Source organism: Macrotis lagotis, chromosome 3 (genome assembly GCF_037893015.1).
Source record: "Macrotis lagotis isolate mMagLag1 chromosome 3, bilby.v1.9.chrom.fasta, whole genome shotgun sequence".
NCBI classification, from domain to species: domain Eukaryota; kingdom Metazoa; phylum Chordata; class Mammalia; order Peramelemorphia; family Peramelidae; genus Macrotis; species Macrotis lagotis.
The window spans coordinates 210,752,422-210,772,952 of record NC_133660.1 but is presented as its reverse complement, the minus strand read 5'-3'; the positions used below and the strand labels follow the sequence as shown (position 1 = coordinate 210,772,952).

General features: G+C 33.0%; 2 protein-coding genes across 9 annotated transcripts in view; one reads left to right on the top strand and one right to left on the bottom strand.

Moving 5' to 3' along the window:
• The window catches only part of ZNF518B (zinc finger protein 518B), a 43,956-nt gene extending 31,375 nt beyond the window's left edge, over positions 1-12,581 (top strand). For 2 of the 3 annotated variants that reach the window (XM_074229785.1, XM_074229784.1), the window contains exon 3: positions 11,821-11,955. In XM_074229785.1, the coding sequence (XP_074085886.1) occupies positions 11,821-11,864 (44 nt within the window). In that variant the 3' untranslated portion in view covers positions 11,865-11,955. Of the gene's footprint in view, positions 1-11,820 lie in introns of all 3 variants that reach the window. The other variant, XM_074229783.1, reaches the window with a different exon arrangement.
• The window catches only part of CLNK (cytokine dependent hematopoietic cell linker), a 212,607-nt gene continuing 194,372 nt past the window's right edge, over positions 2,297-20,531 (bottom strand). For 4 of the 6 annotated variants that reach the window (XM_074229786.1, XM_074229788.1, XM_074229791.1 and 1 more), the window contains one exon: positions 2,297-5,390. In XM_074229786.1, coding sequence (XP_074085887.1) covers positions 5,250-5,390 — 141 coding nt within the window. In that variant the 3' untranslated portion in view covers positions 2,297-5,249. Of the gene's footprint in view, positions 5,391-12,432; positions 12,583-12,993; positions 13,016-20,531 lie in introns of those variants that run through there. The other 2 variants (XM_074229789.1, XM_074229790.1) reach the window with 2 other exon arrangements.

Sequence of the window (20,531 nt, the reverse complement as noted above, 5' to 3'; positions counted from 1 at the left end):
ACTAATATTTAAAAAAAATTTTTATCTTTATTTTTTGATAAGTAGTACAATTTGAAATATGTATAGTTCTGAGTTCTTTTTTACTTTTAAAAATTACCTTCATATCCTTTCTTTTTCTCTTAACATCATAAATATTAATTGAGTAGATTCATAGACTCATTCATACACAAAACACATGCACTCTAGATTACATGTAATCTTTCAATACCTTATTGCTTCCTCATAACTACATGTAGAACAAGACTGCTAAGATATAGTTAACCTATAAGGGAGATGTGAAATCTATCTCCATACATTCATTCAATCCATAATTATTGAGTATATATTTATGAGATTTTGCCAAATAGTGTGGTATGATATATATAGAGAGCCAACTTTAAAACCAGAAAAAATGGGTTCAAGTCTTGCCTCTCACATACACTATCCATATAACCTCAAACAAATCATTTAATCTCTCAGTGTTCTCAGCAAAACATATACATATTCTTGCCTTTTTGTTGAAATTTTATAACATATCCCTTAGTTGATCTGATTGTTATAGCACTAAATTGAAATGACTGCCATGAAAGCTGAATACTTTTCAAATTATTTAGGTCGTGTTTGTGTGTGTGTGTGTGTGTGTGTGTGTATGTGTGTGTATGTATGTGTTATAAAGACTTAAATGTGTTTTGGTATGTCAGTTCCTAGATCTTTAATTCATTTTGTTGCATTTTTAAATCAGTTTTATTTTCTTACTTACATCTGGGTTTGTTAATGATATGTGGAAAAGTTAGTCACTTTTGTGGATTTATTTTATAGTCTGCTTTTTTATTGAAGCCCTTAATCACCTAATGTTTGGCATGGTTGCTTTCTAAGTAAACACTATATAATTAAAAGGAGATAATACAGTTTCCCCTTTTTGCCCTTATTGCCTCAATTTCTCTGTCTTGTCATTGCTATACTTAGCATTTCTTGTAGTCTGGCAAATGAAAATGAAGACAGTAAACATGTTTGCTTTACTTTTTTTATTTTTTAAATTTGCTTTACTCTTGATATTATTGAGAAAACTTTTATTTCTTGTCTTTTTTCTGCAAATAATGCTTTCAGATTTAGATGAATTTTAAAATTCACACAGGAAATATCCTTTTATTATTTATCTTAGCTTTTTAAAGAAATACTTTATTTTGAAGGTTTTTCTACATTTAGTAAAGATGTTATTTTCATAATTAATGATTTATTATATTTATAGTTTTCCTTAGGGACGTCATTAAAGTACAGTGGATAGAAGTCCAGCATAAGAGTCAGAAAAAACTAGGTTCTTTTTACTGATATTTTTCTGGTTTTGTAAAACTGGATAAAAGTTGGATTAAAAAAACTTCTGTGTTTTATTCAGGTATCTTAAGACTATCAATTGCAGGGTAAATCTGCATGTTGCTGGGAACTCAGGTACAATCATTTTTATTTTTCTTAATGTTGAACCATTCTTTCAATTTTGTCATAAATCAAAATGGTCATAGTGAATATTTTTATTTTTGGAAGCAATGGGGGTTAAGTGACTTGCCCAGTATCATATAGCTAAAAAGTAATTGTGACCAGATTTGAACTCAGATTCTTTTGATTCCAGGGTCAGTGATCTATATACATTGTGCCATCTAGCTGCCTCCTGGTCATAGTGAATCTTAAAAAAAAAAAAAAAAAAAGAGCAGCCCCCAAACCTTTTAACTTATTTTTCAAATAAGAATAACCAACCCCTTTTTTAAAAGGAAAGAACCCTCATATTTTGTGGCAGATATATATATATATATATATATATGTATATAGTCAAATAAGAGAAAACAAATTCCTATTGTCCTCAGCTTACTTGATCTCTCTGTTTCATTTAGCATTACTGACTGCCCCTGTATACTTGAAACTCTACACTCTTGTGATTCTCCTACCTGTCTGACTGTTAACTCCATTTGCTAGTTCATTATCAATCACTCCCCACTCTGACTGTATTCTCTCAGGCTCAGGTTTGATCCCTTTTCTTGGTGAATTCTTCACTTCCCATGTATTTAACCATCGTCTTCATGAAAAATATTCAGAGATCTATTTATAAAGTTTTATTATGTCTGGGAGTTTCATTCTTCTATTACCAACTGCCTTTTGTATATTTCTACCTGCATTTCCTGGAGATATCCCAAATTCAACTTTTTCAGTACTGAATTTATTGTTTTATAGTACTTCTCTATTTCTGTCAAGGTACCACCATTCTTTTAGTCTTTCAGGTTTATAATCTTGCCACTATCCTTGATTGTTCATCTTCCCTCACCAGATATATATGTATGTATGTATATATCCATCCAGTTGCAAATTTTGCATTTTCTTCCTCCACATCTCATTCATCTTAGCCCCTTCACTCTGTTCACACAACCACTTTCATTAGATAAAATATGTGGCTTCATCTAGATTAGTTTAATAATTTTTGAATTGGACTCTGATTGAAGACTTTCTCATTCCTCCACTTAAGCATAAATCTGCCTGTCATTCTCCTAAGAAATATACTCCACTAGTTCCTGTTGACTCTAGAATCAAATATAACTCCTCTGTTGGAGTTGGTTCCTAATTTATCTTTCCAGAATCATATAATATTATTCCTTTTGTCATGCTCTGTGATCCTACCAAATTGACCTTCTATCTGTACCTCACACATGGCTTTCTATTACCTATTTCCTCACCATTGCTAAATTTTCCCTCTGGCTAGACTACATTTTCTCTACTTCATAGAATCTCTGTTCCTTCAAGATGACCTATCACCACCTTCTACATGAAGCCTTTTCTATGATCTCACTCAAGTTAGTGCCCTCTCAACTACCTTGTATTTAATTACATTGTGTTTGTTTATATTTATTCCACATATACCTGCATTTGTAGATGTCTCTCTGTTGGAATGCAAATTTCTTGAAAATACAGGGAATAATTTATTATTTGTATTTAAGACCCATAGCAAATGATCTGCCACAAAATAGGCATGAAATAAGTGCTTATTGTTATTTCATTGGTCTTTTCCAAAATCAGTTCTTATTTTTATCAGTTACATAGTTTTTTGGTTTTCAGATTTGTTTATTTTTAGAATTTTTACTTTTGCATTTCTTTCAAGATTGTTTTGTTAATTTTCTTGCTTTTATTATTTCATTTTCAACTAATTGGTCTTCTCTTTCTCTCTTTTGTTAATATGAGTGTTCAAAGGTAAACATTTCTCCCAAGGATGGCTTTAGATTTCCCTCACAAATTTTGGTGTGCTGATTCCTTATTTTCTTTAATATAATTATATTTTTCTTATTACTTACTGTTCTTCGATCCATTTATTCTTTAAGATAAAATTATTTGACCTCTGAGTCCTTTATTAATATTTTACTTATTGGTTATAATGTTTGCAATATTTTGGTTTGTCCACATTTGTTTATGGGCCCCTTAAATCTTATCACTTCTTAGAATTTTGTAAAGGCACCATGCAGTGTAAAGAATTGGTAGTCTTTAATGATTCATATTCGTTAATCATCAACTATCTGTGACATTTAAAATTTAGAGGGGTTTGTGTGTGTGTGTGTGTGTGTGTGTGTGTTCCATTTCTATAGGCCCTAAATAAAGTAGCTTCTGTGCTTGTTTCTTACTGCATATATTTTTACTATTGGCTAGGCTTAGAGGATGACTTCCACTTAAACTTTTTTATTCAGTTAAGGAATGAAAAGTTCTAGTCTAACTCTTTATGTTTTAAATGAGCTTCTTATATAGAACAAATTATTGCATTTTGCTTTCCAATCCATTTTGCCTCCTTTTTATGGTTAAGTTCATTTCCCTCTATTTTACAAACTCAAGGTGCCAGACATATGTATTTCCCTATATTGACATTCTATTTTCCGTCTATGTCTTTGCATTAGTTGTTTCCCAAATCTGAAATGTACCACCTCCTTATCCTGCCCTCATAGAATCTTAGCTTGTTTTAGGGTTTAGTCAGATGCCAACCGCTAGAGGAGGCCTATCCTGATCTTTTTTTCATTATAGTTGGGTTATTGTTTTTGTTTTGGGGGTTTTTTTTTTGTCTACCAAATCTTACTATAATGGGTCTATTTTAAGTTAAAAGTATTAATTAAAAGAAAAATCATTTATCAAATGTTTACTATGTACAAAACACTGTTAGTGAAAGAGAAATCATTTGTCAAGTGTTTATTTACTATGGAAAAGCAGAGATAGTCCCTGTTCTCAAGGAATTCTCGTTCTATTGAATTTCAGCCACAAGTATGATTGATAGGTTCTATTGTCCTTAGGTGCATCATCAAAGCCAATGTGTCTTTAAATATAATTTCCACTGAGAAAACTATGTCTCTTCCTTATGTTGAAACTTAAAACAGTGCCAAAGATTTTGGTGGAGAAGGAGCTAGTTAACATTCAATTTCAGCCTGGACAAGATTTACCTCATCAGAAGAGATCTGTGATCCTTTAAGTCTTTTCTGAATCTTCAGTATCTGTTACTGCTGAGGAGGGAGGGGTAGTTTATTCTCCAGTTTGATTTATGGACACTGGCCCATGGTGATTGATCTGCAATACCTTCAGAAGTATTCATCAGGTCCTATCTTAAACCCAATGTTTAATTCATAGGACAGTGGCTTTGGAGGATAAACTGAAAGCAGTACTGGTGGTGGATGTGGAATGAATTGTCAATTCCAGAGCTTTTGGTCTTTCTTGTTAGTGATAGTTGGTCATCCCTCTATAGTGATAAGGAAAGTAGATCTCTTCTTTACAATGACCCCTTTCTTCAATAATGGCTTCAGGGACCAGACTGGAAGCAGAAGCAGTGGCTTGCATAGTACTGTTATTCCCAGGCCTCTTAAATTCTAAAGTCCTAGGCTAAATTGACTGGGGTCTAAATGGAGATTGTCAGACTTGTGACATATACTTCCTTCTTTGCCTCTGGGTGCCTTTCACCTAGCTAGATTGAATTGTCAACTCCGTTGGTTGAATAGTGTCATCAATGAGTAAGGATGACTGGACTTTTCTATGTAGGGCTTTCTTTGATCTTTTCAGAATCTACTAAGAATTCTAGATTATAATCTAGATGATCCTATTTAATAGTTTATAGACATTGCATAAGCTGTTAAGGAGACTTTTTAGATTACATATTTCCAGTTTTTATTGGAGAATGCCCGGCTTCCATGTATAATGAAATCAAGTCTCTGTAGAATTTACCAGGTCTGCTGAATTAAAAGTAAAAATGAAGATCTTATTCTGTTTTAGGATGAGTAGATTCTGCTAGGTGAGAGAGGCTGCTTGAGGTAGCAGTATTCTCGGGTTCCTGTTTGATCTTTCCCATCAATAAGTCCAATAGGAAAGTATTTGTGGTACTCGATTATATCTTCTACTGAATCAAATTTCTGAAATACAAAAAAGCATTTAAAAATTATTCACAGTTATATGTCCAAGATAAGCCAAATAATTTAGTTCAACAGATTCAGCAAATACTTCAGGTTTTTGGAGAACTCAAGAGATTTAAATATCTGGACTGAGATCTTGCATTTCTTTTTAAGTTGGACAATGATTAAAAATGGTCTGTGTGAGTTGGGAAGGTCCAGATAGAAAAGTAGAGGGAAATGTATCCCATCATTGTGGTCCTTGACAATCAACTGAACCAAAACAGTAGGGACCAGACTGGAAGCAGAGCCATTGGTTTACCTAGTACTGCTCTTCTAGGACTCTTAGCTCTGAAGCCCTTTATTGGGTTCTGAGGGGAGATAATGTTAGTGATAGTGATTGACTCTGACTTATTCTTCCTTCAGAGAGGGAGAAGACGACTATTGTCCCTGGTGGGTCAGCTTTGCTACATTGAAAGTTCAAGTGACTGTACCATAAAACCACTGGGATTGTGCCTACATGAAGTGAATAGAACAAGTCTCTTCTTCAAATAACCAGTTAATTTAGTGGAGGTTTTATCAAATTAGTTATACTTCAATAAGCAAAAATCAATAAACCTACCACAAAACAGTGTTTAGCTCATTTTAAACTTTAAAAACCAAGTATACTGTTTCTGTGATAAGATCCTTCAAGATATACTCCCCATAGCCAATCTGAAACTTATGTTATAGAATCTATACATTTGATACATAGTTGCCCCAGAATCACAGCACTTTAGAATTGAAAGACATATCAATGATCATCCTGTCTAACCCACACCCAAAAATGTAATTTACAACAGGGAAATGAAGATATTTTTTCTGACTATAATATGAAGTTGGATAATTATAGAGCATTTCCATTAGTATCAGTAAGCACAATATATGTATATGTTTATCCATCCATCTATCTATCTTCTGACTACTATCAAATTTTGGACACTACAAATAGACAATGAATTGGTTCAAAAATTTTTGAAGTGAAGGAAGGTGAGATAGATTGTTTTGAGGAAATTACAAATATTTTAAGCAAGCAACTCCTTAAACTAAAGGTTTATTTTTTAATGAGTGTTTTTTTCCAGTGGTTTGAAGTCATTGAAGAGTTGAAACTGAAGCTCACTCAGAGAACAGGAAAGATCTCCAAAGGCATTGCATTCACAAGTGTAAAGGATGTCATTAAGGAAAGGTCATCAAAAAAAGGAAATGGACCAATCATGTTGCAAGAGAGATAGATAATTAATTGCATACTTCATTGATATCCTTGGGATGTCAGAAAAATTTGAGGCAGATCCCTAGTATGTTAGGGGAATCTTCTATGATAGATTGATAGACAACTTGACATGGAAGAAAGTCAGAAGGGCAGCTATGAGTTGCAATTTTCATCATTGGAGGGAATCTTGATGAGCTAGAGGGCATGAAACAGTATAACCAAGATGTTGAGGAACTGGAAGATATGGCATATGAGAAAATATCAAAGGAACTGAAGATTTTAATGGTGGAAAAGATGGGGAGAAGCATGATAGTTATCTTATGCATTTATTGATTGGAAGATTAACCTTGTCCTTGGTCTCAGTGAGCAAAACAAAGTGTAATGTGAGCAAGTTTCTGAGAGCCAAGTTTTACTTGGCTTACTCTTTACTTATGAGAAAAAACTTCGTAATAATTTGATCTTTATGAACTACTACAGCTGTTAGTGGTTTCCCCCTTTTTATAAGACAGTGGGATTAAGTGACTTGACCAAGGTCATACAACTAGGTAATTGTTAAATATCTGAGGCTGGATTTGAACTCAGGTCATCCTGATTCCAGAACCGGTGCTCTATGAAGGCATTTGTTAGGGAAGGTATTAAGGAACTAAGGACAGAAATTAGAACTCTAAATTGAGAAATCAATAAATTTTATGAGAGAGGTTAGAAGAAAAATTAGAGGCAACTCAGTTGAACTTTCTCAACATTCTTCTCCAAATAACTTTAAAACTACACCTCAAGTCAAATTTTGGAGTGGCAGAGACAACAAAGGTCAAGGTTAAACATTCTTTTGGCCAAAGAAAACTTAGGCAGCAGAGATTTGTGGCATCAATGTGGAGGTGTGTCTTTAAGTTCACACGTGTGGTGGCAGCCAAAGCAGCAACAGCCTCAGGAGTTCTGAGACCAGATAACTGCTCAGAGAATACAGGAGCCTTTTGCTGGATCTTGATACAATTGGTACTGATAGGCAACTCACTTATCCATATGCAGTTCTTGGTGGTTAGTCAGAAGAGAGGGGGGATCTTGGTCACAGTTACAAGGAAAGAGCACTCATGCATAAAAGAGACTAGGGGCTTTTCTTGGGTAAAAAATTAGAGCACAGATCAGGAGATCAGTGATCACACCTCTTGCCTTGGATATACCCAAAATTTGCAGTTTCCCCAGAGCTAGCTCTGAAACTGCATGAAAATGTCTAAAGTTTTGGAGAGTGCCTCCCTTCCTTTAAGTGAGCATAACTCAATGTAAAAGTCCATGAAAGAGGCTGGAAAATGAAAAACATTAAAAAAAGTATTATTGTGACTGGGAAGACCAAGACAAACTCAGAAGAAACAACAATGCAAAAACAGCAACAAATGAAGCCTCAAAGAAAAATGTTAATTGCATCCATGCCCCAAAAGGATATCCTGAAAAAGTTAACATGATAAACGTGATGGCAGAAAAATTGGGAAAAGAAATGAGAGTGATGCAAGGAAAATTATGGAAAGAGAATTAACAGCTTGGTAAAAGAGGCACTAAAAATAACTTTAAAATAGAATCCTAAAAAAACAGAATTAGTCAAATGGTAAAAGAGGCAAAAAAAACCTTAAAAAGCAGAATTGGCTAAATAGAAAAAAAGAGAGGAAAATAGTTCCTTAAAAATTAGAATTGGCTAAGTGGAAGTTGATTTCATGAGAGATCAATAAACAACAAAATCAAAAGAATGAGAAATGATAGAAGAAAACATAAAACATCTTAGTGAAAAATAACTGATCTGGAAGACAATACAGGATGTGATAATTTGACTTATTGGATTACTTGAAACACATGATTTAAATAATTTCAAGAAATTATCCCTCAAAGGAAAACTGCCCCAATAGCTTTGATCCAGAGGATAAAGTAGGAATTGAAAGAATCTACTTAATACATCCTGAAAGAGATCCCTAAATGAAAACCAGGATTATAAACAAAGTTCAGAGTTTCCCAGTCAAGGAGAAATTATTTCAAGCAGCCAGAAAGAGACAACTTAAATGAGCCACATGAAACCACACAAGATTTGGTAGTTTTCAGAGAGTTTGGATTATAATATTCTGGAATACAAAGAAACTAGGATTACAGTCAAGAGTGTAATGATTCAGGGGGAAAAATGGATATTTAATAAAATAGAGCAAGCATTCCTGATGAAAAGGCCAGAGTGAAATAGAAAATCTGACATTCAAACACAAGTCTCAAGAGAATTATGAGATGATAAAAGTAACTTCTCTAAGAACTTTGATGGCAGCTAGGTAGTGCCAGTAAATAGAGTGCCAAACTTTTGAGTCAGGAAAACTCATATTCCTGAATTCATATTTCACCTCAGACGCTTATTCGCTGTGTGACTCTGGGCATGTCACATAACCCTGTTTATCACAGTTTCCTCATCTGTAAAATGGAAAAAGAAATGGCAAACCACTCCAGTATTTGTGAGGAAATCATGGCCTTGGCATGGCAAGGAGTCATGAAGGGTCATATATGACTGAAAAATGAACAAAAAAACTTTATTATTAGGGAAGTCAAAAGTTTACATAGAGGGCATGGATGGGAGTCAATTATATTGGAATGATCTCCAAAAAAAGTGAAAGGGTTGGCACTGGGAGAAAAGGAGGAAGGGAAGATTTTTCTCACATAAAAGAGATGAGCAGGGAAGAACTATTACAGTAGATGGGAAATGGGGAGGGGCAGGGAATGCTCTAAGCTCTTATCAGAATTGGTTCAAAGAGGGAAGAATACACACATACTCAATCAGTTGTTTATAGAAATGTAATTTATCCAATAGGCAGATAGGAGGGGAAGAGGGCTAAAAGAAATGGAAATTTGGGAAAAAGGGAGGGAGGCAAGGGGAGGGGAAGAAAATGACTTTAAAGAATGTGAATGAGATGAACTTATAAAATAGAAGCCAATAGTAGAACCAGAATCCAAAAATAGACTGTTTACAAGAGACATTTGAAGCTGAAGTATACACACACAGTAATTTTAAAAAAAAGGCTGGAACAGAATCTAATATGCTTCAGATAAACTTAAAAAAACTAGGGGAAAGAATCATAATCTCAGAAAAAGCAAATGCAAAAATAGATGTAATTAAAAGAGATAAGCAGGGAAACTACATTGTGCTAAAAGGTGTTATAGATGAAGTAATATCAAAAGTTTTTACTGTAAATTTCTGATTAAGGCTTTTGTTTTTTCACATTGAATATAAAATTGAATCCAGTTTATAAAATTAATTCTCAAATAGATAAATGGTCAAAGGATATGTAAAGTTTTCTGAAAAAAAAATCTAGTCATGAAAATGTAAAGCAAATCATCAGAGATGACAAATACTGGAAGGGCTATAAAACTATTTCTACATTTTGAATCAGTAATACCACAATTAGATTTGTATCCTAGAGATCAAAGGAAAAGGATCTATGTGACAAATATAGCAACAGTTTTTGTGGTGGCAAAGAGTTGGAAATTGAGATGACTGACCACATTGTGGCATATGATGGTAATGGAGTACTATAATGCTGTGGAAAATGAGGGGGCGTGGTTTCAGAAAAACATGGCAAGACTTATTAACTGATGCAAAGTGAAATGAGAAGAAATAGGAGATCATTGTTGCATAGTGAGAACAATGTAGTGATGATCAACTATGAGACTTGTGATCCAAGATACTTCCAAAGGATTCATGATGACAAAATGCTATTCATTTTCATAGAATTCTGAGTGCTAATTGAAATATAATATTCTCATTTTTCTTGCTTTTCATTTTTAAAAAAAGAATGTGGAATTTAGAAGGCTCATTTTTCAAAACAAAAATATCCTCTGAAAAGCAATCTAATGACATGATGTTTCAAATAAATTTAAAAAAAGCAATATTGAATTTAATGATGAAAGTAATCTAAATATTATTGGTCTTTCAGAACTAATGGGAAAATTATGTGAATACTATAATTTATGAAATTATACAGAGAAAAATGTTCAGAAATGTTGGGAAAAAGTGGCAAAGAATTAAATTGACAGAATCCAGAGACCTATTACAGAAAGATACCCAGAAACATTTTATTTAGACATTTGAATTACACTTCAGATAACACATGTTACAGATAACAAGGGAAACCCTTTCATATTCTAAGGAAAATCAAAGTAATAAAGGTAATTTTTATAAGAAATTAATAGAAAATTAGAATATGATATTCTGAAATGCAAAGAACAGACAAGTTCAAGATTTTAAGAATAATCATTAAAGAAAATAGTTACTTGTTTAGTAAGAGGGAAGAATTTGAGAATCTTATAGAATAGTAAGTTATTACTCTATAGTAGTACGCTAATATTTTTGTTAAATACAAATAAATAGATTCAGATAGCACTGAAAGAAAAATTGTGAAATGTATATTTAATGTATTTAAAACTAGACAAAGATAACTATGGTTGGGGTGTTTTTTTTTTAAACAAAGATATTGAGTATGAAAGTATCATCTAAGAACCAAAGAATCTTAAGAAACAAAACACAGGAGAGTTAAAAAGAAAGAGTAGAAGGAAAAACCTAATTAAAATTTGAGCTAAAGTTCTCATTCAGTAAATCAATGTTATTGGTGGGATAATAGAGAGAAATTCCTCTTGTGTGGAAAGAATGCAGGCAGAAACAGGAGTCTAGGGAAATTGGGGTCAGGACTTGAGAATAAAAGTGGGGAATTTTCCATTTCTCTCTATTTGACATGGAGAAGGGATAAATGAAAATTAAGACACAGAGGGAGCAATGGGAATCTTGTACCAACTAAGAGGAAATGTTCTAGTTCCATCATAGGAGTGGACATGGTTGAAACAGAAATATTTCAGTGAGTTTTTTGGTGGTGTGGTTGATTTTGGGGGGAATTCTGTATGGCTTGTGTTGCTTGGGTCGACCTCCCACCAAAGCAAGGTGAGAAGTTGAGACCCCCTAGATGCATACCTGTGAGAGAAATTAATGGGATATATAGGAATGAAATGGAGGACATTAAAAATTGTAGGTAGAATAGCACCAGCAAGGAATTTTGGTAGTTTCCTATGAGGGAGTGAGATAACTCCATTCTAGTGGGTGAACCATCTTGTAAACTTTACCACTCCAAGGTCATGTAACTATCAAGAAATGGACCTGAGTCTTTGGCCTTTTCATTCATTCATTTATTTCTATTGTAGGTGCAGAATCCGGAGTCTCCAGTCTGGGTCCAGTGTATGAGTGACAGTGATTCGGAATCCCAGGAATTCCAGTCAGATGATGCTCAGCAGCAGCACCTTGAGGAACAAGACTCTGGGACTGCAACCCAGCAGGAGGAGCAATGATGTTCATTTTGAACGTGTACTTATTGGGAAATTGAACTTCAGTCGTGAGCCTAATTCTCTCCCTGCCCCTTGTTATAAACCCAACTTGTTATAAAGAAATGTTTGTACTTTGATTTGACTTTATCTTTGAATTAAATATCCCTTTGAAAAAACTATTTGATGTTGTTTTTAAATGGAACTGGGCTAATCATATGGCCCTTAAAATGGGACAAGAGAACTACTATAAGGGGTTGGCAGACAAAAGAAACAAGCCCCCTCCATATATCAAAAGAACCTGAAGGGGAGATACAGTAGACATAGCTCAAGAGAATGGGAACAGAATTGATCATGTCACAAATATATTGCTACTGATGCTGCTTATTTCACTTTACATCAATTCATATGTCTTTCTATTCCGTTTCTATTTTTATCATTAGAACTATTCTTAAAGACTATTAGAACATATTCCTATACATTTATGTACCACAATTTATCTTTTCTTCAATCATTGGAGGAATTCTACTTTATTTCTTTACTACTAGAAAAAGTAGTAGTAGTAGTAGTAGTAGTAGCAGTAGCAGTAGTGGTGGTGGTGGTAGTAGTAGTAGTAGTAGTAACAGAAGTAGAAAAATCTTTAACCTTGAAAATAGTAAAAGAAGAAGAAAGAATAGAGTCAGATCCCTCGGATTCTGATTATAGAATATTCCTAAATGAATGTCACTATACCTTTCATAAATAAAATTTGAATATACCTGAAATGATATTTATCAAAATATATTTCAAGGGAGTAAAAAGACAAACAGAAGCAGGGAAATTTCTAAATGCACTAATAAGTGAGTAAGATTATGTTCACAAGTTTCAGACTATATGGGAACAATAGAACAAGAAAGGATTATCTGAGTATTCTAGAAGGGGAAAGGAGGAGAGAAGTATAATGAAGACATTTCTTAGAAAGGGATATTACACATTAGTGGCATTGAAAGTAAGAAAAATGGATTGTATACAGTGAGAATTTAAGAGAGTGGGGAGAATTTGGTATCATACACTTACCTGAGCCAAGAATGGAAAGCGGCTGAAAGGAAAGGAGAGGAGGGTCAGAGAGACAGAATTAGGGTAAATTAAACTATAGAAGGTAAAGACAATATTAAAAAAAATGGAATAAGTATTAAAAGTTTAATGGAAAATATAAATTTAACATTGTCATCCTAAATGTGACTAGGTTAAAGCCCAACTCCAGTCCCCCATTGGAAAAATAGATTTTTAAACTTGCTTCATTAAAAAACATACAAATTCTAAAGATACTTATAGATGAAAATAAGTTAAGAGAATAGAACAGCAATTCATTAATCCTAAAACATACACATGAAAAATAGGGAAAAGTAGATAAGCAATGAAGAAACTTGAAAATAAAAAAAAGATAAAACTAAAGCTGATTTTAAAAGAGACTACAAAATTATTAAATAATTTGTTTAAAAAAGAATACAGTAAATGAACATGGTCAATTCACAGGAGGAAGTAAGAAATCAGTTACTATTATACATATACTATATATATATATATATATATATATATATATATATACCAACAAAATTAAGAATTCCAATGAAATAATTAGTATCTACAAAAATTAAGAGAAGGACTATAAGAATTCAATCTCCTAAAATCAAATTGGTAAGCCATAAATTGCTAAAACAGAATAAATGTTACTGGGATAAATGAATTTACAAATGTACCGTATTAAATATTTAAACAATTAGTACCTATGTTATTAAAATAATTTTAAAAAGAGAATAATAAGGTCCTATGCCAAAGATAATGATGATGATGATAATGGTGGTGGTGATGGAATTAGAAATCTAATCCAAAATATTTACAGCTCCTTTTGTGATAAATAATAGAAAATCAAGTGAATATGCCCTCATAGGGGAAGAATGACAATTATTGCATATAATGTAATAAAACATTATGTAGTAAGAAATTATGAATATGAAGAATTCAGAAAAACATTGGAAAAATTAAGAAAAATGAAAAAAATAGATCTATATACACAATGGAAAGATCACTAAAAGAAAGCCAAGCTGAGTATATTTTTTCCAAAAGCAGTAATGGTCCTAGAGATCATAGGAACTGATAATGGAATATATCCCTCCTTATATCAGAAAGATGGTGGACTGCAGTAATAAGTAGAATGTTGCATAAGTTGTCGTGCTATTCTCCGTGATAGCTCTGGTGTGGGTCTGGACATTAACTTAAGAGAGTCAGGTCGAGTAGAAACGTACTCACACATGCAAGGTTGTGTTGCAAGAATCTGCTAAATTTATTTTTGTAAACTCAGACTTTTTATAACAAAAACTTATCTCAGGAACAACCAATTAAAGACCACCCAGTTTCATAATTTCCTGGGTAAATTTGCAATATTTGTTCTTAGGAATTTGCTTATTTCTCTGTCAGAAAAGCCTTTTACAACCACCTCTGGAGCCACAGATTATAATCTCTGATGGAAAAGGTATCAAGGATATGTATAAATCACTCCCAGGAGCTGGTCCTCTACAATATGCTGTCTTTGTATCAGTTGTTTTCCTTTTGTTAAAAAGGGATGCTTTATTTTGTTCATGGGGTAGGGTGAGTGACATCCAGAAATAATTTTGCTATTAAAAACTTAAAAAAATGAGAGAATCCAGGACCCCTTCTATGTCATTGAAGGAAGATTTTTGTGCAAGATTATCCATTTGGATGACTAACAAATATATGCTGGGTTTAATTATGAAGAGTAAGTATGAATTAAAGTACATTATTATTAAAAAATCTAAAATAAGAGCCTGGAGGAAAGTTACATGAACTAATATATGGTGAAATGAACAGAACTAAAGAACCATTTAAGCAGTAACAACATGTAAACTCAAATAATTTTGAAAGACTTATGAAATTTTATCAATGTGAAAAATCAGTCATGATTCGGAGGACTGACGATCACCTCTGTAGTTGTGATGGCCTTGGTACAGAATGAGACATATTTTTTTGGATTCAATCAATGTGGGAGATTATGATCATTTTTTTACAAGAATTTTTTTCCCTCTTTTTTTAGGGGGTGGCATGATGAGAGTTATGGAAATGAATTTTGATTCATTAAAAAAAAGAATCTAAACAGAGTCATTTAGGAAAGCAGGAGATATTTATACAGTAAAGGCTCAGCATTCAGGAACCTCTCAGGAAGTTGATAAGACATTCCACACAGCTGAGTATTTCAAATAGTTAAGTTCCATGCCTTTAAGCACCTCCTTCTGTCATTGTTTTAACCATTTTCCTTCAATAAATTGCCTGGTAATCTTTTCAATTTTTAACATCCTTCACTACCTCCTCAAACTAATTATCATTTAGCATTTTCTCAATGACTCAAGGGCACTAATTATGAATTTCAATTCTTATACCTGGCAATAATATATTAACAACTGTGCAAAGCTACATATCCCCCATGTGCATTTTATCATATATTCAGTGGTTCTAGCCTTCTAGGCTTTTTTCGTTCTTTTGTCCGCTTCTTGTAGATCTTTCCTCCCTTTCAAGCTATCAGTTATCATTTTTTTTCCTGATGCTAGTATAATTGCTTGAAAGAGCCCCTCTCTTCTTTGACCTCTTCTAATTTTAATTTTTTGTAAGCTTAGAAACCTGATAACCAAGATAGTACTATATCTAAAGTAACTAAATAAACCCTCCTATAAGTAGAGTACATGAATTTTATTCCATGGATTTTGTGATAGCAATATTAATTTCAAGGATCTTACTTCATTCTTAGCTTTGTTCTAGATAGTTAATGGAGGGAAGAGAATAATCATTTATTAAGTACCTACTCTGGGCCAAACACCTTTCACATTTATCTTATTTGTTCTTTAAAACAATCCTGTATGACCTCAGATTCTTAATAATTACCTAGGTGTGTGACCTTAGGCAAATCACTTAAACCCATTGCCTTGTAAAAAAAAAAAAAGATTGAAATGTGAGCTATTATCCTTATTTTGCATTTGAAGAAACAGACAGAAATTAAGTGACTTGTCCTGGGATGCACAGCTAATAAGTCTGAATTTGAATTCAGACCTTCCTGACTCCAAGCCCTATATTGCTTTTCTTTGTGCTGCCTATCTGCCTCTGGATAACGATATTCCACATAAGTGAGGTACTAGTGCAGTTATAAATTTATAGAAAAAATATTCTAAGTCAACATTGTAAAAAGTATGATTGTTCATCTAGGAGTCAGAAAATCTTGGTTTGAGTCTTTGCTCTGTGCTATTTTTGATAAGTTGCTTAACTTCCTTGAATATTAATACTTATCTATAGTATAGAGTTAATAATAATTCCCTGCTTACCTTGAAATATTGTTGGGAAGCTCAAATGAAATAAAAAAATGTAATAATACTTTTGTAAAATGCTTTGAAAAATTAAGGGATTAGTGAGAAAAAAAAATTAAGACCTTAAAATCTCTTCAATTAACTTCTAGTTATAAACAACCCAACTTTTCTTTTTATTGTTTTTTTGCTTTTCAAGTATGAAAGTAAAATAGAAAAATGAAACTTTTCATGCATAACCCATTAAAATATGTTTATCCATATATAGTATTAATCTTTGGGGAAGGCATGACTACTTTACATTTTAATTTTTGTTTTCTCTAGAATGTCATGACATAATGAATTCAATATTAATTGCTTTTAATATTCTACTAAATGGCTGGTATTTTATATGAATGAATAATCTTAACAGGAAACAGAAGCCAAGAAAGGTACAATTAATCATTTTGTCATTTCCTATTATTTCTCTCTAGTGGTGAGCCTGTAGCTGAATTTTTAACCTAAAGAGACATTAATAAAAGAAGAATTTAATAATAATCTCTTCCCAAGAAAAAAAAATCATTTCAAGTGGATAGCACATATCGTGCTGATATTAGACATTAGATCTTAAAGACGGGTTAAATTTTTTTGTTGCCTTTTGGGGACAATTTTTCTTTTATTGCCAAAAAGATTAATATCCTTTCTGGACACACACACACACATCTTTAAGTTCATTAATATGCTTTTGTCAGCCTTTTACTTGATAAATTATATCATAATAAATGAATAAACATAAAAAATGAAATTATAATAAATCTACAGCTATTTTCCTCTTGTTAGTTATATCCCACTTATCCAACCAAAGGAGCTAGGATTCAAGTCAAATCAAGTTAAGTTGATAGGAATTTCTTAATAAGAGTTATAGTTAATAAGTGTTCTAGTTGATTAGGACAAAAAGGTCAAATATACAAACTATTTTAGGGCAAAATATATTTATTTGATCATCCAAATTTTTAGCTATTTTTACCAACTCTGTGCTTAAAGTAAAATTGAAAAAGCATGCCAAGTCTTCATCCAAATCTTTTATTTCTTAAAAGATATAATATCTAATATCCTTTTCCATTCTGACATTTAATATTGTATTTTCTAAGTCATTTTCACTCTAATAGTCTTTGTTCTAGGTTCTCTATTATCATTTTAATATAAAATGTTCTTAAGCTTCATAGAGCATTGATGTTTCATATTTTAAGGTCCCTCCCTACAGCTCTGGTTTTTCAAAGTTCCATTTTCTAAGGTATCTTTCATAATTCTATAAATCTACGGATGTTCACTTGATCACAGCTCAAAGGGTAGTTTATACCTTGAAAATTTTCATTCTTTTTTTTTAAACTCAAAAAAACAATGGTTAATGCTGGCATTAACCATTAAAATGAAAGTTTGATTTTAAAAATTAACACACTGATCTCAAATTTAACAGTGTTTAACAGTTCAATATATCAACACCTAATTGGGTACTCCTTAAAAAGAATGGATGTTCAATAAAAACTTATTGAATGAATGAATTTTGTAGATGATTTTCAATTAGTTTTTTTTTTAATTGCTACATGCCAATTATGAGTAGACCAGGCATGTTTACACACTGTCATTTTACTTCAGTTTATGTCTGTTTCTTGTCAGAGATATTGGAGTGGTTTGCCATTTCCCTCTCTAGCTCATTTTACAGATGAGGAAACTGAGACAAATAGGGTTAAGTGATTTTCCCAGGGGTCACACAGTTGTTAAGTATCTGAGATCAAATTTGAACTTAGGTCTTCAAGATTCTAAGCCCAACACACTATTTACTATACCGCATGGTTTCCATGTTTGTACATGTACTTTAATAATTTTATTTCTGTTGTTTACAGTCTTTGTGATTTTGATCACATCACTTAATCTCTCTTTGCTTCAGTTTCTTTATTTGTAAAATGAGGGGTTGAACAAGATGCCCTTTCGGGTTGTATCCTATGAATATCAAAAAATATTATATGTATTTCAAAGATTAATTTTTCCTTTCCATGCTTGCAGATTTGCAAACTCTGTGTTCTTCCATGGACAGTCTCTGTGACAGCTAATAACAAAATAATAATTAATAATACTAATAAAAAATAAAAACTACCACATTTCCAAACTTAGTGTTTCAAATTTAGCTAAATTGGCTTGGTCCTCAGAAAACAGACACACAGCCTGTCACTGGGTTCTTGCTTGAAATCTTTACACTGGAATGCTTCTGAACCTACAGCTTGGAAGGCTCTACCAGCACTTATATTTTGGAAGCAGCATATCTTTGAAGGGAGAAAGGGAAAGAGAGAAGGGAAGAAGCATTAATTAAGGCCTACTAAATACTATTTAATAACTATTATCTTATGGAATCCTCACAATCATCTTGTGAGGTAGGTGAAATTATTCCTATTTTATAGTTGAAGAAATGGAGGCAAACAGAGGTTAAGTGAATTGCCCAGGGTTAGTAAGTATATGAAATGGATTTGAACTCAGAGCCTCCTGACTCCAGTCTCAGTATTCTATCTAGCTGCCTTGGAAAAATGAGATGTTTCTCCACTATGAATCATTGGATGTAAAAGAGGTAGGCATAGGGGGATGGAATGAGACAGACTTCTTGGGAATATAAGACTAAGGAATGTGAAAGCAATCTCTTGAATATTAGAAATAATGATGATGATAGTAATAATAATAATAATAACCATTTAGGTAAAGCACTTTAACAAATATTGTCTCATTTCATACAACAAGACTGGGATGAAGTACCATTATTATCTCCATTTTACAGATGAGCAAACTAAGGCAGAGGGAAGTTAAATCACTTGCCCAAGGTCATACAGCTAGTAAATATCTGAGATTGGATTTGAATCCAGATCTTCTTGACTCCAGTTGAGCATTCTATCCACTGCATCTCTTAGGTAAGCCAGTTAAAAGAAAAGCACCTTCATTTCATTTTGTAGATAAAGAAACCAAAACCTTGAGCAGTAGAGTAACTTGCCTTAGGTAAAACAGCTTGAAAGTCATAAGAGCTAAGACTCAAAGTGTTATCCACTTTACTATTTTAATATTTATTTGACAGAAAAGCACCCCATGCCTGAGATACCATTCCTTCTCAACTCAGTACTGACTTTCCTGGATTCCTTTAAGTTCCAAATAAAATTTTTTTTTAGGCTTTCTGAACCCCTCTAAATTCCTGTGCCTTCCCTCTGTTAATTATTTTCTATTTATTCTGTATAAAATTTGCTTTGTATATATTTATTGGTGTGTTGTTTCCCTATTAGATTGCAAGCCTCCCTAGGGCAGGGACAGTCTTTTGTCTCTTTGTATCTCCAGTGCCCAGCATATAATATATTTTTTTGTTATTGTTAGTCTTCCTTCTAGAAGATAATGATGTCAGGGAGGTAATATCATAACATACTTGTGGGGTTTTTTTAGGTTTTTCACAAGGCAATGGGGTTAAGTGGCTTGCCCAAGGCCACATAGCTAAGTAATTATTAAGTGTCTGAGGACAGATTTGAACTCAGGTTCTGACTCCAGGGCTGTTGTTCTATCCACTGCACCACCTAACTGCTGGTAACATACTTGTGAATTGGATTTGAATGAGGGAGTGCAGCCTCAATTTTTCCTCTGGGCTAGCTATGACTGGAGATAACTCTGGCTGCAAGGCAATTAGGGTGAAATGATTTTCCCAAGGCCATATAGCTAATATGTGTCAAATGTCTGAGGCTGGATTCAAACTCCAGTCCTCTTGTCTCCAGAGCTGATAAGCAATCTATTGTGCAGTCAAGCTTCAGAATATATCATAGTTTCTTAATATTTATTGATTGATAAAAAAAGGACTGAGGACAATCCCTCTAAAGGTGGTGTCTTTTAATCCTTTAATAATTGCCATAGAAAAGCTAATGGAAACAAATTTTCATTCATTTGAAAGTAAGCAAAAAAAGAAGTGATCAGTCTTACAGAGTCATTCTCTCTTCTGAGTAATCCATGAATATTTCATTCAAGGTGGTTATACAAAGTTGAGGTACAAGGAATTCCTTAAACTTGAAAGAAATATAGGAGAAAAGTGAAGACAATTGAGGAGACAAAAAAGGCACTTCTTAGCTGCATTTTTGTACAATAGATGAGAGAATTTACCTGGTACAACTCAGTTTGGCTGGTGTGTAGAGGGGAATCTGTTGGACTTTGTGAAATTACTTGAGATTCTTTAAATGCAGAAGCCATAACTAGGGA